Here is a 22,047-nt window from a genome sequence, read left to right as displayed (position 1 = left end):
CCCACTGCCAGCCCCATCGCCAACATGCCTGCTCCCTTCGGGTTCCTCACATGCCTCCTGTGTCCCCACCAAAACGCACCCATGTGGAATAAATTATACACCCCAATGGCCCTTACCACCAATCTTCGACTCTCAGGTATCTGTGAGAACAGTCCCTCCAAACACAGATACGACACTAGAGCCTCGCCCGAAGCCACCACTTGAACGAGCACCAGCGCGCTCGGGGACGGTGTGCCCCCAAGCTTTGCGAGTGATGCTGATGGCGAGGTTAGATATAGAAGTGAAGACGTGGCAGAGACGAGGGATGTGAGCCCGAGGTATAGGTTGAGTGGTGTTGGCGCTATGAATAGACGGGCCCGGGGTCGGGGTGGTGGGTTAGCTATGCTTACCACCCTAGTAGTGCCGGTAGTTGTTATGCTAGAGGGGCGGCGTGAAGCCGAGGGAGAGCGAGAGGCCGGTGACAGACAGAAGATACAGAGTGTATTTAGGGACTTCTGATTTGTGGGTTTGGGGTTGGGGAGCTTGCCTGGTAATGATGAGGTTGCCATTTTCTCCGTTTATATAGGAATTTGTTTATTTACAGTGTGGGCAGGTTGAGTCTTTAAGTATCTGCGGGGGTGAGGGGTTTAAAATTACGGGTAGGCAGGTACGTATGTAGGAGCGCGGGCTGTCAGAAACGTGGTTCTACGGCTGGCATTCGGTGTTTGGGGATCGTTGGAGATTTGCAGTTTCAGGTGGTTGAAGGCTTTGCTCTTGTTATAGGTGGGAATAAAGAAATTGTTTTTTCCTTTCTTTTAATTTGACATTGACATGCATGATTCCTGCATGATCGATTCTACTCTAGACCGGTTTGTGGCAGTCGTGCAGCGGTTCATGCATCCGATCCAAACTTCAGAGCGAGTAGCAGAGAAACATATCAACTGTGTGCTGGAGCGAAACGGAAGCCCCGAGTAGTCGTAGAAAAACATGTTGGATTGGTTGATTCTGACCGATGTATTAAGGGACAATCGTAGTCAGCCAACGTATGATAGGACAGCAATGCGTAGTAGATACAGCTATCTTAAAATACTCCATTTTATAAAGTTTATTCAAACAGGGAAGTGATTAACTGCGTATCTTCTTTTTTTTCAACCTGGAAATTCCTCCAGCTGTCGATATATATGCAATTACAAGAGATAGCAGAGCCGCAATGTATAATTTGTTGCCCGCGATCTTTAATTCTAACTTCCCCACGTATCGGATATGCATATGGACAATTTATCAATGTGTCAACATACCACGGGTACTTTAAAAACTTGTCCAGTAGTACATTTCGCCTCCAAGATATGATAATATAATTAAAACTTGTGTCTGTCCCGCGATCATTACCGTTGCCAAGCCGTTTACAAGTCAAGGTAGTACAAGTATGTACCGACTCTAACATCAAAACCTGACGCGATGGCCTCTGCTAGCGCCCTGCCAAGCCTCAGGGTCTGGACTAGTTTTTTTTGGTTGGGATGTTTTTTTCTCTCGCAATCTGGCTCTGACTCTTTTTTCACATACAACTCCAACTAACAACGACCGACTTCATTGACATTAAACACTACCCCACATCTCATCCGTCCCACCCGCAAACCCTTGCCAAACCATAACAACAACAAGAAGATGGCTACCCCCGGCTCTCCAGTTAAGAAGCGCCCGAGGACTCAGTCGCTCCCGTCGTTGCCTACGCTGACGGCCGAGCAGGCAGTGCCAATTGCTTCTGACGATAAGAGCACCAAGAGGCTCATTGTTGTGCTCGCTCAGGCATGCTTAGAAACCCATAAGATTTCCACCGGTGGTGCCAATGGCGGCGAGAAGTATGTTCTTCTTAACTCGGACGATCATATTGGTGTCCTCAAGAAAATGGGCCGGGACATCAGTGATGCCCGTCCAGATATTCTCCACCAGGTTTGTCCTTTACCCCTCCCAAATGGTTAGATGAATGGCCTTGTTTTTTTATTCTCTTATATGCATGAATCCTTGCGACTCCATGAGAATTGCAATTTCATCTATAAACAAGCAATAGATGGATGACTACTTTTGCTTAACTTCTGTTACTGGCGAGCGGTTCAACCCTCTCTGTCATGTGTAATTTGCTTCCCAAGCTAACGAGCACTTCCAACAAGTGTCTCCTAACCCTCCTCGACTCCCCTATCAACAAAGCTGGCAAGCTCCAAGTCTACATTCAGTCCTCCAAGGGCGTCCTCATTGAGGTCAACCCTGCTGTACGCATCCCGCGTACCTTCAAGCGTTTTGCGGGTCTCATGGTACAGCTACTCCATAAGCTTTCAATCCGCTCTACGAGCTCGTCGGAAAAGCTACTCAAGGTCATCAAAAACCCTGTCTCACAGTATCTCCCTCCTAATTGCCGGAAGGTCACCCTATCATGGGAGGCTCCGGTCATGAACGTGAGGGAGTATATTGGTGGGTTGGGTGAAGAGGAGAGTATCTGTGTAGTTGTGGGAGCCATGGCGAAGGGTAAGGATGACTTTGCAGACGGATGGGTGGATGAGAAGATTGGTGTGAGTAACTACTCGCTCTCGGCGAGTGTAGCTTGCAGTAAGTTTTGCCATGCAGCAGAAGACTGTTGGAATATCCAGTGAATGGAGAGATGTTCCTGCTTCTCCTCCCTTACCTTGCTCTTTTCATTTTTATATTCATTTTCAGGTTTCAGAAGCGTTTGACGAGAAACTTCTTTTCATGCATTGTGTTAGTTTGGTTCCTTTCTTTACTCCCATCCTTCCTACCTTATTTTACCCGAGAAACGCGGGCAGATCAGGCAGTTGCTGGGGGATTGATACTGGCGTTCAACAGGCAGTTTAGGAACCTAGTCTGTAATTTCTTTTCTCCTTTTCCTATTTTCCTGATATTTATTATCTCCTTTTTTATTTTGTTTTTGCTGGTGGAAAACTATGTATGAATTATTTTTGCTTTCTGGGAGAGGGATTATGAGGGATACTAGGATGGTAGATGTACTAGGGTCTAGGATAGATACGTACTCAACGTATGTGTTTATTTACGCTTAATACAGACAATTTTTTGCGTAATGTTGCACAATACTGCCCTGCCTGTCTCTTGAGGTTATCAGCTGGTGAATTTAGAGATTTCCAATCAACACCTGCAAAGCACGCTTAATTGGAAGACTGGACAGAGCCCAGTATCCAGGTACAATGGTTAATCATAATAATATCATCCTCAACCCTATTCTTGAGTCAGACAAAGTTCATGTTTTGGTAGTTAGGTCGATTTCGAGCATTTAAGCCATATCTACAAGTAGATATAAATATAGGAGATAGCTGTTTTAACTCACCTTAATACTCTAGGGCTTTATTAAGCGCAATGCAGCTCTAGTAATTAAATATTTTACCAAGAGGGCGGAACGTCCTAACTCTTTATAGAAGATATAAAGTACATAATGAATTCAATCTTCCGTAAACGCAAGAACCAAGAATAGTGGATGGATACATTGTGATCACTGATATTAAAAAATTAAAGCTCCCTTTAGGGTCGGATCAGACCGATAAACGTTCTCCAGAACCGCCTACATGATTACGCCAAGCTACTTGTATGTAGACAATACGGATATTCTGCCAGTCATGCTAGCAGTAGATGCATGACCGTTACAAAAATTCGGCCTATTAATCTAACTCGAGAGTCGAGCCTAAGGTTACAGGAATTATATTGCCCTACTAATCTCATGGAGTCTAATCGAAGGGACTACGCATAGGGTCTGTGTGACTCGCAACTACTCAGACACGTACCCCGACTAGATACCATCACCATTATAAATTTCAAGTGCATAGCGCACACCATATGATATCCTTCATGCTAATTATAATCTAATAAAAGACCTGAGTTACACTCTGTGTGGATATTAGATCGTGGTCCTGATCGCTATCTAACCGCACACGCCGTTCTATGTACATCCACCCATTCCCTGTGTCTAGGACGACGATGCCTACTTCCTAGATCTTGCACTCAAACCCAGGTATCTAATGTTAGGGTTAGGGTTTCTATTAAAAAAAAAAGTAAATTGAGGCTATCCAGGTCAATGACGCCATTAGTGTGGGGTGTGCAACCAGAAAAAGATGCAGTGCAGTTAAACATTTCTAAGCAGCTTAGATGAGCGCTAGCAGAATCGCAGTTCACAACATCAAAATAAAACCCAGCTACCTTACTTCACAATACCCAAAATCCCCTACAATATAGAGCTCTACAAAGCTCAGACATCCCATAAAAATGCTGGAAACAATCCCCCACGTCATCCTCGTAATTCACCCTTCAGACCTCCTTGAGCTCCAACTGCAGATAGCACCTATATTAATGCATGGTGGACGCACGCACCTAGGTTCTCTCCGGGAAAGGCGGTGTCGGCAAATCCTCAGTCACGGTCCAGCTCGCCCTCTCCCTTGCACGCGCTGGCAAAAGGGTCGGCGTATTGGACGTAGACCTTACAGGCCCCAATATCCCACGCATGTTCAATGTCGAGGATGAAAAGATCCGACAAGCGCCTGGCGGGTGGGTTCCTGTACGGGTGGGGGAGCGGGAAGAGGGGCAGGAAGATACAAGGATCCAGCTCATGAGTCTAGGGTTTCTGTTGAAGGATCGCGGCGACAGTGTGGTGTGGAGAGGCCCCAAGAAGACGGCCATGGTTAGGCAGTTTGTTACTGATGTGCTCTGGGAGGATGTAGAGTATTTGTTGATCGATACACCCCCGGGTGCGTTTCCCGCTTTCTGGTTCTGTTGTGAGGAATGTTGGGGGTTAATGAGATGTGGTTTAGGGACCTCGGACGAGCATATTTCCTTAGCTGAGCAGCTGCGCAATGTTAACCCGGACGGTGCAGTGATTGTTACTACGCCTCAAGCAATCTCGACAGCTGATGTGCGTAAGGAGCTTAACTTCTGTAAGAAGGTTGGGATAAACGTCCTTGGCGTGGTTGAGAACATGAGTGGCTTTGTGTGTCCTCACTGCAGCGAGTGCACAAATGTGTTCTCGTCTGGTGGGGGGCTGGTCATGGCAAATGAGTTTGGAGTTGAGTTCCTGGGGAAGGTACCAATTGACCCGGCGTTCAATATGATGATTGAGAGTCAGGGGAGCTGGGAGGGTAAGGGCGGACTAGTACAGAGGTATGGTGATAGTAGGCTGTGTGGGGTGTTTAAGGAGATCACGGAGAGGTTAGTCGTGAAGGTGAGTCCGCCGGAGAAGGGCGGGGAGGATAAAGTTTTATGAGATGTTGTTGGCTTGAATTAATGCATAAGTGGGTGTTTGAAGCGCTTGATTGGTTGGGAGATATCAATTTTTGAAGAGTTCATATCTTCTCTAATTTCCCGAGTGAGCGTGCATGATCGAAAGCTTTTGCGTTTATTTATCTTTCTACTTTGCTCAATGGGGGCTTTCTGGACTGTGTTTTGTAATATCTCCCTTTAATCATCACAGTATATAAAGCTATCAACCTTCCAAGCATCTTTACCATTGGCCTTTTATATGCCCTGAAGTTTACTTCAGGGTTAAGTGGGCACAGGACTCCAGGCATCGCTTAGTGATTGCTTTAGTCATCATCGTGCTAGCTCAGATCATTCAAAGGCAGCTGCGTTACTCCTACACGCAGTATTCCTCCATTCTAGAAGCTACATGTAGTTTTGACCTTAATTGAGCTCATGAGCTCATGAGCTCGTATCCACAAAATGGGCCGCCAAACAAAACTCATTTTCCATGAGTTTGGAGGTGAAATTACTTAAACCTGAGTAGCAGAAATAGTATCATTTAGGCTGCGTTCGGACCGCCAAACCTTTCTGTAAAGCGAGTCGGGGGTGGTGAGGTTTTGGTTTCCTGAAAACAATTACCTCGAGTTATAAGTAATTACTATCATCGACTACTTGATCTTCACATTGCTCCAACCAGCCTAATAATAAGTGCTATTTTACTAGAGTCGACTTTATGCTTCAGGGCGTAGCGCAGCTCCACTAGCTATAGTTGGATATTGCATATGGATACATATACTTAGGGCCCGTTCGGCAACATGACAAAACGAAGCTCTCAAGGGCCAACCCCCGGAGCCCCCACCTCCGCAAACGCCGCTCCGGACCGTTGCCGAACGGACCCTTAAGTAATCAAGGCGGCAGCTTAGGCGCCATTTAGACACATATATAATACATACAAAGTACTTACTTATACCTACGTAACCCCACTTGTGCTTTCTATATTCTATCTTCGAAATCGTTCCGTCAATCAATTATGTCAGACTCTAATCAGTCTTCCATACCTACCATCAAACTCAAAGAAGGAGAGCCAGGTATCTCCAGCCTTTCTCCAATCGGCCTTGCATTTTCTGAGGCAATAACTTATATAAACCACCACAAGCGCCTGAATCTCGAAGAAGACGCCCGCAAGTGGCTCATCGATGCCGCGAGCTCCATTATTGAACGCCTAAAAACGGAATTGGAGGGACTCTACCAAATCACCAGTAGAGGAGATTTGACTAAAGTCCCTCTTTGGGTAACTAGACCCAGCGAATGCTTGTCCATCTTTATCAAATGCCCACCCGCACTATCGAAACAGTATTCCCAAGAAATTGTGAGTTTTCTAGATAGCCTCATGTATGCTTGTGGATTCTCAAGCGAGATAGAGTTCACTTCGCAAGTTGAAATCTCTTGCGATATATGGTTCCCTGAGGCTGGAGAAGAGGGAAAATATACAGACCCAAATGCTAGAGATAAAATTTTCGATAAATCTTTCCAAGAGAAGCTCGTTGCCAATATCAAAAAATTTCTGAGGAGCTGAGAGGATAGAGATCAATTGGAGGTCAGGATTCCTGAAATGCTCAACCCCAGTCTTTTGCTCATATTACTTACACTGACTCAGGGCTACTATGGACTGCCACAGGCATCCCCATCACGAAAAACATTTGGAGCCAATTTCAAAGATGGAAACACCGACTAGAGCGAGGAGACAGTGAGGCGCCAAGCGAACCGAAAGAGTTGGAAATGGGCTGGGGTAACCTAGGGGAGGAATGATAAGAAAGCCAGATACAGGAAGATTGTTTGAGAAAAGGTAGAGACTGTTATGGAAGGATTTCTATGTTACTGTTCTCATTTTCATTTTCAGTTCATTTTCATTTTCATTTTCATGTTATTTTGGTACGTCAGATACTGTCATAGCTTACGGGCTACATACGTCAATTATTGAATTATCAATCAATCAATCAATCATTACACCGACTCCGGTAGGAGGAAAGACGGAAGGAGAGACAGAGCCAAAATTGTTTGTTATAAATAGTTATTTTGTTTTATTTCTTTATTGTTGAGATGGCGGTGGATGTAGGGTAGTGCGATATTGCCATAGCTTAATAATTATAAGGGGCGCTGCATACAATTAATGAATTAAAAAAAAAAAAAAAAAAAACACCGACTCAGGTAACCGAACACCATCTTCGCACAACAACCCAGCTTCTAAACCAATTTGAAACGCGAGGAGATGAGTATATCTATTTATCAAAGGGTTGTTTTTTATAAGTCGTTACCACTAGTGATACACACGACACAAAGAAGTCTCGAGACTTTGTTTAGAGAAGACGAGACCTGTAGTTGGGCAAGACAATTAGTCTCAAGACTCAATTCAGCAGTCTCGAGACGTCTCGAGATAATGTAAAATGTTGAAAATTGGAGTATTTTCCAGGCGGAGGGTTTAATACGTAGATTGATACGTGTACAAACTCAAGTTAAAACTTATCTCTAGAGGTGGAGCTGTGGTCTCGAGAAATGGCTATCAATAGTGATTTCCCTTTTATTATGTCCACATAATCAAGGGGCGACCCTGATTCTTCGCTACGTCATGTATACAGCTTACAGAAAATACTAAATAACCTGGATCTTGGGTCATTGCCTTGTCTATACTTAGAGCTGGATTTTCTTTCTTATTAACTTCTTAATTGGCAAATATCTAGGAGTATACAGAATATACAGCACCGGGAGTATGTATCGATGTCCCTTCGGTGAGACCAGAGGGCTACTTAGACTAACCCACGGAACGCCCGGGCTAGTAGATTTCAGCCCGGGCTTTTAACTGATTTGATGGGCCTATGTGTTCGGTGTATAATTTTAGATTTGGACTAAGACTAAAAGCTTTTCCCCATCAGTATCCAGTTAACTTCATCCTTATATCGCCTCTTGAATAGATCATTACAACCTTCTCGGGCCCATATAGATTCGCTCTATCCCGGGCCGTGACTAAACGGGCTGGGCCAGGCTCTACCTATATTTGGCCCAGGTCAGCCCCGTTATCCCTCTGGGTGAGACTACATGTACATAATAAAACCCATCATCTTTATTCTTGAGAATATTAACTAGTTAAAAATAACAGCGGCAGATCTTGGGCGCATAATACATTTAACTTTACGAATATTTATAAGATGGAAGCTATGCACTATCTAACCTCTATATTCCCTGTATATTCTCCCCAGTATTAGCCTATTCCACGGTATCTGCGCATGCAGATCTCACGAGTGATAAAACATGATTAACGTGGGCAGATCTAGACCCAATGAATCCCTCCATTCTCCACCAAGATCCAACACCTGATGCAGCCTAGCTAGAATAAATCCTCAATATCGCTCCCTGCATTACCGCGGGTGAGTATGGGCAGGTAAAAAGTACCGGACAATGCAGGTTTTTGGTTCACCAATGGGTGCGCGTGCTAGGCGTGAGCTACTGCAAAAAACCCCAGAGACAAAACTTGCATTGTCCGGTACTTTTTATCTGCCCCGAGTAGACACTCGCGCACCCGGGTCAGTCGCGCACCATAGAAATTGGCCAACGTTGATTGGTTGCAATGATTGAATTGGTTGTACCCTAATGCGCGGTAATCTTGGATGCCTAGAATCGCATACACACGTGACATGACACATATCACATAAACGTATATAAAAACATACAAACATCAGCCTTGAGGTCCAGTCAAACCCTCCTCACTCCCCTGAGCCATAAATCATAGAGACCATCCATCATGCTTGATAAACCATCCAAAGAACCAAAGTTCCCCGATCTCTCTCAAATCGGCCTTGCGTTTGCTCAGGCAATTACCTACATCAACTACCAGCCATCCCCGGATCTAGACGAAAATGCCCGCCAGTGGCTTATCGAGGCGGGGACGGAAATAATGGAACAGTTAAAGACTTCTCTAAACTATCTCCAAGAAAACAAAGATGATCGCATCAAGCTTCCCGCATGGGCATTGGACCCCGAAAAAGAAATGGACCTCTTCTCTCTTGAGGTCCCATACACCCTAACTGCATACAAGGGTCAGTTCGAGACATGTTTGGTAAATCTATTAGAGGCCTGCGGTTTTGATGTCACACCAATGTGCGGTGTCCTCTGCTCCAAAATATGGGTGAAAATTAGGTTTCGTGAAGCCGGGTTAAGGAGACCTACAGAAGCTCATAAACCCGGAGAGCTCTGTTCTGACATGGTTTTCATGAAGGAGTTCTACGATACCATGAGCGAATTGAGGATAACGCAATGAGAAAAATATAGAATCGAAAGAGGAAACCAATTGAATGTGAGTTAGGGCCCTTAAGAACATTTTCAGTGACGTACATATGCGTTTTATAGTCCACTCCACTCACATTATATCACTCAAAGCAATTAAGCAGTATCCTCCTCCTCCAGGGCGTTTTTTTTCTCAATCGCGAATGCTTCAAGAGTACTGGGGGGAATTCGTAATTTTTTATTTGTTCATATTTTTCGTACTGCTCTGGTATCCAATAAAAAGTTTGCCAAACAAGAAAAAAAAAATCCTCCATTACAAAGCAAAAATCCACCCAGCCACAATGACAACCCCTTCAACCCACCATCCAGGAGCATTCCCAACCGCCACATTCGACACCTGCTGCGAAAACGTTCCTGCGGGTGCGGTGGTAGTCGATGTGGAAGACCGTGTAGTTACAGTCAACGAGCCAGTTTCTGAGTTCGTGGTAGTTCTATTCGTGGACCCTCCAGACGATGCGCCAGTTGCCCCCGAAGCAGAGGTCGAAGAGGAAGCAGATGTTGTGGTGGAGGCAGAAGTAGTAGTAGACGGCGATGTTGTGGGTGTCGTCGCCACTGAAGCCACAGTTGGACTAGCAAATATTTCCGTAACGGTCGAAGATCCAGTTCCACTGGGAAGTGGTAGTGGTGTGTTTGTGCATGCCTTGATGAGATCGTCGTCGATGTTGAACCTTTCGCATTCGGGGGTGGAGGAGCAACTACAAAATTCGATATCAGCACATGGATCTCAAGAAAAGTCCTTTCCAACTGCAGGGTCATGTACATACCGTTCAACGATATCGCGCCAATACTTCGAGCACGGTACGAGCACCTGGTCGTTTCCAATCAAAGGACACTGCGCACATGGCCCGTTATCCTGCGCATACACGGCCACACATAAGAGCGCGAGGGCGCAAAGAAACGCGTTCAAAATGCTATTCTTCATAATAGCGGCGGATATAGTATACTGATAGTAGTGATGATGTTCATTGTGCTGGGGTATGGGCGAGGCTATATATCTAGGCAGTTATGTGTAGAGTAGTTTGGTTTGTGGGGGAGGAATATAAATAGATCGTGGGCTGAAAAACCAGAAAAACTCAAAACCCACAGACACATCACATGTGCATGTAACCATCGACTCACTGTTTGGACCCAATAGAATGAAGGCACCTTCAAGGTGTGTATGGAATCGTCATGCTTGACGTTCATGTATTTGCTTTGTGGTTTCGTCTAATTGTCCTGGACATGAACGTGGTGGAGTTTACCGATGACTGAGGTTCGGCAGTGGATCGATACACAGGAAAAATATAGGAGCCGTTTTAATTGCAACGGGAGCTCCGCTAGTGATGATGTTAAGTGTGAGGTACACTGACCTGGAATGCAAGCCAAAATACGTACTACACGGCAGGTTCCATGAGTGAGACGTAAGGGGTGTGTACAGGTGACCGAGGAATACAATACACTTCCCTCTTATCAACCAGAAAGATTTGTGGAACCATCGAAAGTCGACTTTGCCAACTTGTCCAGTGAAGCGAAACAGTAAAAGGATATGTGGTATGGGGTGGGGGCGCTAACTGTCCCTTGTGTTAACGTTTGTTGCCAAGCCATTATTATTAGCTCCCAGTTGGTTAGTAGAAAAAATGTCTCTTTTGGGAAACCCTGCGGTATTTGCCCAATTGCAATATTACATAAAAGTTCCTCCATGCACTGTAATTATAATCCCTAGAGCTTGGAAGTTATATCTTTGTAGAATCAAAATCATTAGTCCCTTCCTTTCGACTGTGGTCCATTGACCATGGAGCTTGGGGATCAATTGGCATAACACATGTATATACATGTAACCAACTAGTGCTAATTCAGGCTCTAGAAAGTACCAAGTCAGACTCTATGAAGTACCGAATCACAATCGATGAAGTACATGTAGTGGTATCGAAGTGCCGAATCAAAATCGATGAAGTAGTGGTAACGAAGTACCGAATCAGAATGTATAAAGCAGTATTGAATTACTGGCGATGTCGACAATTCTATGGGGTGTTGTGAACAAATTTGGTTGTGAATAGGCTTAGGTCTGACACTACTGGGTCGAATACGTTACTGGTAGTAATGATAGATCCATAGTTCTTTCAGCAGGCTACCAGCCGCAAACTCTGGGACGTAGGGAAATAGATATTTGTGTTTCCCTTTCTTTCTTTCTTCCTTCCTTGAAGCCCTCCGCCTCCCCCTCCTCTCGGCAGGTTTTTGGCCAATCAGTACCCGTTATTTGCGAATTCATCCTGACCTTTTATACTATAGGAGATTGGACCTCGATAAGCACATGTACCCATTGCTAGAATCAACCCGAAAATTCGAACTGTCAGAGGCGCGAAGGACCCCTTGCACGTGTCGAATAAGATGCCGTCCATAACCCCGATAAATATTCGGACAGCCAATGTTTCAGCAGAATCCAGCACCTCTGTCTCGTATCTTTGCCCCAACGGTATCCTATCAAATAGGCTATCGACAAGATACCCTCGAGGTAATGAAACGGAACAGATGCATTTGACGGTACGTTGAGTCGAGAGAATCACAACGGGCTCCACACGGGCAGCAGTCCGGCTATTGGTGACACTGCCGTTGCCCTAGCATGGGGTAACTCAGTGACGAACGGGGCTAAAGCCTACCTCCACCAAGACGGCATTTATATGCTCATCGAGGGCATTCTAATCGTTTCTTTAGGGACAAACACACATCGCTATCTAAGTAGATACTTTCAGGGGTTGGTAGAGCTCCTAGAGCCCGAGAAAGAGGAAACAAATTCCGACAAGGATGCTTTACTTCTATCCATGCCGCGAGGTCATCAAAAGTCCATCGCCTTAAACGACTGATCCTTACCCCACGTCGACAGGAAGCCTGTAGCGAGAGAGGTTAATATTTACGTACAGCCAACCAGCAATCGACTACGTATTTAAAAGTACATACCTCTCTCCAGAGCGCTCCACGCTCAGCCAGCTCATACCGACAACGATATCTACCAGCATAGACGTTCCATCCCTGCTACCTTGATCCATGCTGCGTCGGTTGAGATCTCGAGTAATACTGCGGGTTTCGTTCCGTTGTAATCGAATCGCGAGGTGGTTGTAGTGAGCGGATAACCCTAAACTCTAAACTCTAAACCCTAAACCTGACTAACTGGCCCACTCGCGCATGATGGGGAAAGCGCAAGCGCCGGGAGAGGCTGAACTGAGAACAGCGGGCTTCTAGAGGCTTCTTTCGGTCATGCAGACGTCGTAAACAGGGATGTCTACACAGGACAGGGAAGTTTCCAAGGAACGTTGCTCTCCGAGGAAGGATTGGACTGGCGGAAACGAGTGATATCTGGTGCTTGGTGTCAGGCGAAGCGGTGGATGAGAGACTGTCAATGATTTGTGAGAGAATCTTTGTTTTTGCTTATGCCAATGTTTTTGAGGCTGCGACTTGAGTTATGTTGCGTGTACATTTGCTGTAAGGCATTGTCGGTAGACGTACCGCTGTGTACGAGTCCAAGGCTGATCCTCTGGCTCTGATAATGTGAATTACGAATCTCCAAGAGTGACTCGGGACTAAATAGTGTCGAGGAATGTTACCATCACCAACCTACTTTTTCCATTTTACTTGGATTACATGCAGCCTTTTTGTGGAGGAATGAAAGGGTCGATTTCCCAAACCTCGATGGGCACATACACGCACCATGCAGCTATGTAACAGCCAGTCCAACATGCGCAACCAAATCAACCAAATCCAGCCCGCCCGCCTTTTTACGCCTCACCGGATTCTCATTGGCTACCACTCCACCGCTTCACACACACACACACACACTTCTCAGCTTTTTATCTGGTAGGGCAACAAGCACCGCTCCATGCGTCGCCGGTCCAATTAATGATCCTGCGGGAGGGCCACAAGTTACAACCAGAAAATCCCACAACCTGACGCTGACCCACAGACGAATCGGGTTCCTGCATTATGTCGAGGACTTTTACTACTATATTTAGCAACATCGCCGCTCCGCTCGCTCTTTAAACCTTCCGTTAGCTCAATTCGAAGGTTTTGGGTTTTTGATGAAGAAAGGTCTTAAATCACCCCGCAAGGAAGTCCACCCGAAGAGTTCCACGTCTACACTTTCGCTCCTCCTTCCCCCTTCCGGGTGGGGGGGCGAAAAAGACGGTTCTCCGACCAAAGCCAAAACACCCCCGCCCGAGACAGAGAGGTTGATCATCGGGGCCCCGAGTCAACAAAAACTCCCAGCCGCTGGTGATGGGTCAAAGTACCCTAACCCAGCCAGACTCGCTGACTCAATTGACTGCCTGACTAAACAACGATGACCCAATCAATCGGTCCAAACCACACCATCACTTGACTTGACATCTCCGCGCACAAGTCCGCCGCCACCCGACGTTACACCTCCACTCCCGTCCGTGTTTTGCGGGGTGGGGTGGCTGAACGCAGACAGGGCGATCATGCGACTAGCATCGTTAGACCGTGATCAGAAACCCCAGCACCTTAGTTGGTATTCTAGTCGTGGCAGTCATACCATATCACTCGTATGACGATACCTTCGGTACAAAGCCCCAAGCCAATAACGATCGAGTGCCCGGAAAGCAACCAACCAAACGAAAGGGCATTCGCCAATGCTGCTGTTGAAGGGTCGGATAAACGGAACAAGGATAATCCTACATAAGCGAGGATCAATCAAAAAAAACCAAAAATCAAGCAAATCCAAGGCAGGCGACTAAGTACTCCCCCAGAGCAGAGTAAAAAGTAGACTAGCATGCATAACCAGGCTGGTTGGATGGATGCAGGATGCCCGCTGGCCGGCGGGATCTCGGCCTATGACGGTGTTTTCCCACTTCCTGGTATCACCCACCTCTCCCCACTGGAAAACGAAGTTCGGGCTTCCGGCATGCGGTATGTATGCAGGTCTGCCCTTCTGTTATGATGGAGAATTTCGTCATATCTAAAGAAACATGATCGATTGTGGATTGCCTTCTGGAGTTGATCATCTGGGAAGGTGTTTGGTCTGGTCATGCGGCCAACTGCGAGGGAAACAAGCGTTACACGTGGCCTGCATAGACATCTCGACGATTTTTCCTTGATTTTTGAGCATTGGTGAATGTGCTGGGTTTCAGGATGGTAGTTCTTGGTAACCAATGAGGCGCGCATTCGGTTGTCACAACAAGACATGTCAATGATAAACAGCATATTATTTTTTTATTCATTAATTTGTATTGTTCTCAAGCTACATTACTGATATCGGATATTCGCTCATGATTAGGACAAAAACAAAAGAGACATTAACTACGTTTCCATCATAAAAGTTCCATCACCAAGTCCATAAGACCTTTACAAGAAGAACAAAGAACCGATGATAGCAAAGACACCAGAAAGAGCCATAGGGGCACCGTTCATGCAAGCAGCGCCGGTGGTGGCGGTGGAAGTAGGAGTGGCAGACTCAGTAGTAGTGGTGGAACGGGTGCGGGTGGTTACAGAGCTGGAGGAGGTAGCGGTGGAGGTGAGGGTGGTTGAGCTGCCATTAGTTCCAGTGGTGGTGATAGTGGTGGTTGACTCGGCAGGAGCAGTGGTGCTGATAGTGGTGAGGGATCCATCACTGGCAGTGGTGGTATACTGGTAGGCCTGGCCGGGAGTAACAGTGCTGAGATTAGTGGCAGACGCAAGCTCGCTGGAGACACTGCTGGCAACAGAGGAGATGGCACCGACAGCGGTAGAAGAGGCACTCTCAAGGGCACTGGACGCTGAGGCAGAGGCAGAGGCGAGCTCGCTGGAAAGTGAGGCAGAGACACTCCCAATGGCACTGGATGCAGAGGCAGAGGCACTTCCGAGGACGCTTGATGCACTTTCACCAGCAGAAGAGGTGGCAGAGGCAACAGGAGCAACACCAGTGAAGGTGGATACTGTTCCATCGGCCATAGTGGTGGTAATGGTAGCAACTCCTCCAGCGACAGAGCTGGCCGGGGCACCAGCAGCAGAAGAAGACTGGTCAACGGCGGGAGGGTTGCAACGAGCGTAAGGGTCGGTGTATTGACGGTTGCAAGGAGCCACCATACAACTATTAAAATCATAACCATTAGCATTACGAGCTGAGATATGATGAGATGATTCTTAAAAGGCTAACTTACGCTCCAATAGCACCATACCAACTCTGAGAGCAGGGTGTGAGAACGGAGTTGTAGCTTTCGATGTTGTCACATCCAGCACACTGGTCCTGGGCCATAGCCCTAGAGACAATTCCGACGGCGAGAAGGATGATTGAGTTCTTCATGATGATATCGTGAAAGTGTCGTTAATTCTTGAGGAATTGAGAGGATGGGTGGTGATGGTGATGGAGCGACTGGATGATTGAGCTGGCTGAAGAAGTGACAAGAAGAGGGAGGGAGGTGCAGTTATATGTAGGCTGGCCTGTGATCGGAGGGTGCCAACATGTACCCAATACATAGTATGTTAACGATAGGTATGACGGAGAACTGCTAGTCCCCTGTCGGTGCGCATGCCCTTGCGCGGATGCTGTCCAGAGTAGAACAACACGGGAAGTTGGCTGGCCAGAAAAAAAAAAAAACTTGGGAACTGTCCCGATATCCTGATAGGGAAGAGTGCAAACACGTAAGGCCCCACAACTGTTCAAAAGGATGAAATCTTTGCAGGACAGCCAAAAAGGAAAACGCGGAATAGGTCGAGCAAGGTAGCTAAAATGTCCAAAACTCTTGTATCCGTACCTCATCGGTGAATCAATCAATCAATCTTGCTTCCGCGAGAAACCCAGCGAACGAAAAATAAACCTGCCTTAGTTGCATGATGAACTTGCATCCATCGACATCCACCACAATTTCAAAGCACCCCATGTTTGTTGTCAAATCTTTCTCCTGCCAAGTCGAGGGTTTTTTCAAAATCCGTCTACCTACCCTACTCTACCAGTGAGGGACACAGACCAGCCCTCCAACCTCTCGCTTTTGCTTTCCTACGAAGACAAAAGTTCCACCCGCGGGGCGTACGACATCATTGGTTGGGTACCGGCAGGCAGCAAGCCTTTGAAGTGGCGGTGATAGTGAACGTGGTGGTTCATGCAGATGTCTCAACACAACTACGCAACACTAGTAGATCCCTACCGATTTGGTAAAGCTCACTGGTCAAGCCACGCAGCTATCCCTCAATCAGCTGTTTCTCCGGGTGAATGGCTCCGAAATATATTTACCACTGGCAATTTAGCGATTGGCGAGTTGTGGGGAAAAAGGGAAACAAAAATAATTCAGCCTCCTGCTTAATTCTGGTTCGCTGCGAAGATGGGCCGGAAAGTCATGGTGATGAGAAACTTGATCAAAGGTCTCAGGCGCAATTTTCCATTTCCTTTTTCCTTTCTTACAACGAACGAGACAGCATGCAAGATTGCAAGCATGAGGATGAATCTACTATGTATATCCCTCCCTGTTCAACTAGATATTTATCAATCGACTGGGGGTGTTCACCTCATGTCTTTGGGCGTGGACAGAAGAGAAGAGAAGGGGCTCCCTAGGTTTGTCACTCTACCCTAGATGTAATTGTTACAGATTTCTTCCTGCTAATAGCAAGAGAGAGTACGTGTGTGTTATGCGTGTTCACCTATTGGCTATGTAAAGCCTGCACATTCGCTGGACTTTCAGAGTGTCAATGATCCTGATTCAGATTGTTGTTGTCATTTTAGGCCAGGAACCCATCCAGTTCGTGTAACGTTGCGCTAAATCTTCGATAAACATGTGGGTGGGCGCCGTACGCGTGGTACCTGCCTTCATTCGCCGCATATCGATATCTTCATATCGTGAAAGGGCTGGCTGGTTTGTCTAATTGAACCCTTACATTCCTTCCATTTTCTCACTAGACTACCAAATTTCAAAGATTTCTCTCAAATTTCCACAAAAACACCCTTCGCAGCGCGTCGTGGTGGCGACTTCAGTACCCTTTTCACGATGAGTGCAATCGTGTGTTGTGCGGGAAACTACCTAAGCTGAAGATGGGAACTTCGGCTTGAACGCGTAGAAGCCCGGACATTGGCCAGGGCCCAATCAATTGGGTCTCGCAGGGGGATGAGACTGGCCAAAGCAAAATGAAGCAAGAGCCACAGACTAACCACTGCATAGCCACTCCTTAGCAGTAATCGCCACCAGCATGGCGTCAATCTTCCGTCACTCATCACTCGTGCGTGCAGATCGACTGGCTGGAGCCTGGGGGTGAGAAGAAGCGTAGGAGAGTGGTGGGTGGTGGCTCCAGGCCCTCTTTCCTGGGATGCTTGGGATTGATTTTAATAGGATGCGCGACGTCACTTTTCACAAGGTTTAGAGTCGTTAAATTAAAAAAAGGCTCGGATTTTGGCTGTGTGGTCCAACACCTGGTAGAACAGGTGTCGCGAATCCCTACTTTTCACAACTCCAAGAAAGCTTCTCCCGGTAGCGAGGGTTGGTAAACAAGATTTAACGGGCACGTATCGTGCAGGCATATATTCGTGCCGATTAATATTCTACATACTACCAGATACCCGGGCACTCATCCGTGTTCTACGACCTGATCGGTCCTGAGGAGGAGGAGGAGAAGAGTGGTGAGGCCGAGAGGGAGAGGAAGAACACCGGACGGAGGAAAGAGTTTGGGGCAGATTTGATTCATTGAAATTTAGCCAGAACCGAGGCGCTGGCTCGGTATAATCGATCGTATGGGGCCGGAAATTAACATCGACGGCGACGGGCACGGGGAGAACAGCGACATGGTCGATACAGGTCGAGATTGGAATCACAGAAGCCCTAGTCTTAGAAGCGAATTTGTCATTCCCACCACTAGCACAAGATCATTGACAATCCCAGCAGAAGAAACCTCAGTAGCGAACGGCCTCGAAGGAAGGCACTGGCAGCGGCACTCCACCGACGACACCACGAGGTCTGCGACGGCGAGATCCATCAGCGCCAACCACCGCTACCACCGCTCTAACCTCAATCATAATCCCCCGGCTGGTAGGGCTAGCTATAGTGGTGGGAAGCGAGGAAAACTGAAAACTCTAAAGGAAAACGCCGTAAACGCGCTGCGGCACAATGGCAATAGCGCCGGCAAGGGCAAGGGCCAGGATAACTCTAGATCTCAATCTCACTCTCCCGCCGCGGGCGGAGTCGGGTCGAGTGATGAAGATGAGAACGGGGATTGCCGAGTAGAGGAAAAGAAGGAGCAAGAGGAGGAGGAAGAGGACAAGGCCAGCTCGAAATCAAATAACGCGACTTCCCCGCGTCGGCAGTCCCTATCCTCCAAGCTAGCGCACCCTCGCGCAGCCCTGAAGGCGTCCCTGACCCACATTGTCGCAGGGAAACTATCCACCCTGAACGACCCGTATATTCCGCAAGCAGCGGAGGTCGAGTTCGTCGAGGCCCACGAAGAGCGCAATGAAGCTCTAAGGGACGGGTGTATGGAAGACGTAGAGGACGCCGAAAAGAAGATTGACGAGCTTGTCAAGCAGCGCAGGAATATGCAGGTGAACTGGGCAATTGACCGGCATGTGACCAATGTCACAGTGGCTCCTACCAAACAAAGAATTATCGAGAAACCGCGCAAAAGCGACTTTATTATCAAAGATGAGTCCGGGAACCCAATTATAGAATTTGAAAATGGCGATGAGAGAATAGACTACGTCAAATGGCTCGGACAAGTACGTCCCCCTAGTTCTACTATGCTTTTTCACTTCTTCTATTCCAGCGCAACCTTCAATTCCTTCCTAGCTACAATTCTTTCGGTAGCTATGTAGAAAAAACATGTCGTTTTGTAGATTTCCGTCCATGCATGATTCTCAACATTTGGGGCCCTATTATAGTACCTTCTGTACGCGACCCAAGATTATACGGCCCAATCTATCGATTACCGTAAACCCAGGTCCTTGAGCTTAGAAAAGGCGCGTTCTAGCATCGAGCGACTCTTTGTCTCGACCGCGCCCTGGCAAGAATGGCTCCTCCACGTCTTCCGCGTTTATCGGTGGGAAAACCCATACGAGACGTTTCGCTGGCTCTGTCTCTACGTGGTTCTATGGCACTACTCATACCTGATAACATTCCTGGTAAATATAAAAACCAACCTGCTATGCAAAATAAAAGATTGGTGCTTGCTTGGTTGTGCTTTTCATACGTTCGAAAGTAGCTCTAACAACTTATGTGGGGTGTTTTTTTTCCTGTGGGAGCTGTGTAGTGGTTCTGCGTTATCTACTACACACTGAGGCGATACATTTATCCAGAGACGGAAATTGAGGACCTCAGAATAGCGCTTGAGAGGGTGAGAAACACAGACAGAAAGGCGTATGATCTTGGGGATGTTATCGTACACAAGGGACCACAGGAATGGCTCCTCCCGCTGGCAGACACAATTGGGCCATGGGCGCAGATTCAGCTGGGCGACCTGGCCGATCTGCTCGAGATACTGGAGAAGTATGCAGCTCTCACACCAATCCCTCTTTGCTCACGGTTTCAGCCCTCCCTTCTGAGAAACAAGACCTACCAAAAACTACCTCAGCAGCAGTATTTGAAACTGATCTCCCCTTCCCACCCGCAGCTTCTACGAATGGCGCAATCCGGCACTTACCTCGCTCTCGCTATCCATTTTTACCAGTGTCTTCCTATTCGGCCTCATTGCGTCGCCCGAGTTCTGCCTCAAGGCTACATACTTCGGCCTCGGGGTTGCGTTCTTTGCGTGGTTCCCGATATCGAGCAGGTACCCAAAGTACCGCCTCGTCGTGTCGCCCGTCCGCTGGCTCTTCTGGAACATCCCCACGCAAGCGGAATGGGCGTTCCAAGAGCTGAGCGCAGAAGCGGAGAAGAATCGAGAAAAGATCACAGCGAAGGACGTGGAGAAAGTATTAGTGGGTAACCAAGAAGTAGAGCCGCCCGGTGGTGTAGATAGCAGCATCAATAGCGGCACCGCCATGCTTCCAGTCGCTTCCGTCGGAGGTGAACACCACGCCGGCGGGACCAGGAGCCTCACCTCTGCGCAAGCGGAGGAGCAGCGCGATACCGCCATCCTCGCGGTCGCCGAACAGAAGCTGGCGCGCCCACTCGACGCCTACGTGCGCGAGTATGCAACATTTAACTGCCGCTGCGGGCTGAACCTAGGTAAGCTCGTAATCCACCCCTCCGGCCTCCGGTTCGAAAGCCTGCGCAAGCGCAGGACAATCTGGGACCGCGCATGGATGGAGCTCGTAGAGATCAAGAAGGTATGGCCTGCACATCTATCTACACATACTGCAATTACGCGCGCAATGAGGCTCGGTCATGGCTTATCACTCGTAACCATAGGTGAAGAGCTCCGAGCCCGTGGGGAGGCTGCTGGCGCTGGAGGGCCTGGAGATGGTGTTTGCAGATAGTTCGAGGGTGAGGCTGGGGGATATGGTGGATCGCGGGGAGGCGTTTAAGTGGATATTGGGCTACTCGAGGTTGAAGTGGCGGTCGAATAATTGAGGAAATTTCAAAGGTAAAACGTATATACAAAATACATATCGTGTATCTGGTTCGCGGAGAGTTGGGACTGGTTGATTGGCCGTTGTTTGTTTGCGCAATATGGCGCAACCCTATCGTATCGGGGGGATACACTACACGAAAATAATTTTAAATACTCAAGCGCCGGCCTCTATGGACTGGCTGGCTGGCGTTGATTTCATTGCAGTATTGCTACCTGGATGGCAAAAATTATACTTTTCAAATTCTCCCCCGCGCGCGCGCATCGTGAGGGCTGAACTAAGAACAAGGGCCAACACTTTAAATGGGGGCCACTGCACTCCAGATCTACACAGAACCAACGGGCATGAGATATCAACGGTCTAATTTATCTGAAAATCTCCACAGTGGCTATCATCTAGAAATTCCGATAGATAATTTATTAGTGCCGGGGGTTCACGATGTATACCCGGCTGGAGTCCAGTCAATGCGCAGGCGGGCGCGGGCACGGGCGCTAGAACTTAGTTTTAATTTTGTTGAGATCTCATCGTGGGGTGACATGAGATATGCACGCGCGGTTAAGTTTAATCTGGCGATTATGGATTAATTTCCCAGCAGGGAGCTCCGAGCATGGGCCCAGTGGGGTACCGATTATCGTTTATCTGATAGATAGAAAGCCGCGGCCGGGATGGGTGATAAAAGATAGGGGTTAATTAAACCTACATACACTTATAGAGACAACGGGCGATAGGTCTAAGGCGAGGTTACTTCCGATCCTGATTCTGAATCTAGGAGGATTTACATGGTTTATCCTATCCTATACTACCCTACAATTGTTTGTTTTGTTTGTTTACAGGCAGATGACAGGCAGCTAAGGGCATCTTTACAGTTCATCTACTTATCCAAAGTATTGGTACCTAAGTACCCGCCGTACGCGTGGGGGCCGTTTTACCACAGAAAGGTGAAAGTCGAGTCTATGGCCACCATACCACCATATCACCACTTCTCCTAGACGCAGTTTTTTGCTTCATCTCCATACTCAGGGAAGGGAATCAAC

General features: G+C 47.4%; 7 protein-coding genes across 7 annotated transcripts; 6 read left to right on the top strand and 1 right to left on the bottom strand.

Annotated features, from left to right (window-relative positions):
- Positions 1-1,644: 1,644 nt before the first annotated feature.
- Positions 1,645-2,624, top strand: H6S33_004012 (uncharacterized protein; the record flags this gene model as incomplete). The annotated part of the gene is made up of 3 exons (XM_044835372.1): positions 1,645-1,665; positions 1,726-1,929; positions 2,148-2,624. The coding sequence occupies 3 exons, from the start codon at positions 1,645-1,647 to the stop codon at positions 2,622-2,624; spliced, it is 702 nt and encodes a 233-aa protein (XP_044691546.1).
- A 1,636-nt stretch (positions 2,625-4,260) lies between these two features.
- On the top strand, positions 4,261-5,251 carry H6S33_004011 (uncharacterized protein; the record flags this gene model as incomplete). The annotated part of the gene is made up of 3 exons (XM_044835371.1): positions 4,261-4,290; positions 4,370-4,739; positions 4,803-5,251. The coding sequence occupies 3 exons, from the start codon at positions 4,261-4,263 to the stop codon at positions 5,249-5,251; spliced, it is 849 nt and encodes a 282-aa protein (XP_044691545.1).
- A 1,005-nt stretch (positions 5,252-6,256) lies between these two features.
- H6S33_004010 (uncharacterized protein) lies at positions 6,257-6,977 on the top strand (the record flags this gene model as incomplete). Its single annotated transcript, XM_044835370.1, has 4 exons — positions 6,257-6,595; positions 6,648-6,684; positions 6,811-6,823; positions 6,884-6,977. The coding sequence occupies 4 exons, from the start codon at positions 6,257-6,259 to the stop codon at positions 6,975-6,977; spliced, it is 483 nt and encodes a 160-aa protein (XP_044691544.1).
- Positions 6,978-9,022: 2,045 nt separating this feature from the next.
- Positions 9,023-9,538, top strand: H6S33_004009 (uncharacterized protein; the record flags this gene model as incomplete). Its single annotated transcript, XM_044835368.1, has 1 exon — positions 9,023-9,538. The coding sequence occupies one exon, from the start codon at positions 9,023-9,025 to the stop codon at positions 9,536-9,538; it is 516 nt and encodes a 171-aa protein (XP_044691543.1).
- Positions 9,539-9,845: 307 nt separating this feature from the next.
- H6S33_004008 (uncharacterized protein) lies at positions 9,846-10,511 on the top strand (the record flags this gene model as incomplete). The annotated part of the gene is made up of 1 exon (XM_044835367.1): positions 9,846-10,511. One exon carries the CDS (start codon positions 9,846-9,848, stop codon positions 10,509-10,511), a length of 666 nt encoding a protein of 221 aa, XP_044691542.1.
- Positions 10,512-14,895: 4,384 nt separating this feature from the next.
- On the bottom strand, positions 14,896-15,832 carry H6S33_004007 (uncharacterized protein; the record flags this gene model as incomplete). The annotated part of the gene is made up of 2 exons (XM_044835366.1): positions 14,896-15,619; positions 15,690-15,832. The coding sequence occupies 2 exons, from the start codon at positions 15,830-15,832 to the stop codon at positions 14,896-14,898; spliced, it is 867 nt and encodes a 288-aa protein (XP_044691541.1).
- A 1,201-nt stretch (positions 15,833-17,033) lies between these two features.
- Positions 17,034-21,014, top strand: H6S33_004006 (uncharacterized protein; the record flags this gene model as incomplete). Its single annotated transcript, XM_044835365.1, has 15 exons — positions 17,034-17,077; positions 17,136-17,174; positions 17,246-17,261; positions 17,367-17,375; positions 17,437-17,493; positions 17,679-17,791; positions 17,847-17,871; positions 17,934-17,993; positions 18,070-18,133; positions 18,213-18,806; positions 18,882-19,222; positions 19,385-19,624; positions 19,753-19,988; positions 20,113-20,770; positions 20,853-21,014. 15 exons carry the CDS (start codon positions 17,034-17,036, stop codon positions 21,012-21,014), a joined length of 2,658 nt encoding a protein of 885 aa, XP_044691540.1.
- Between the last annotated feature and the right edge of the window lie 1,033 nt (positions 21,015-22,047).

Source organism: Morchella sextelata (assembly GCF_020137385.1).
Source record: "Morchella sextelata strain SCLS chromosome Unknown scls_16, whole genome shotgun sequence".
NCBI classification, from domain to species: domain Eukaryota; kingdom Fungi; phylum Ascomycota; class Pezizomycetes; order Pezizales; family Morchellaceae; genus Morchella; species Morchella sextelata.
Note: the sequence above shows the minus strand (reverse complement) of the source record. Positions and strands in the feature narration are given on the sequence as shown.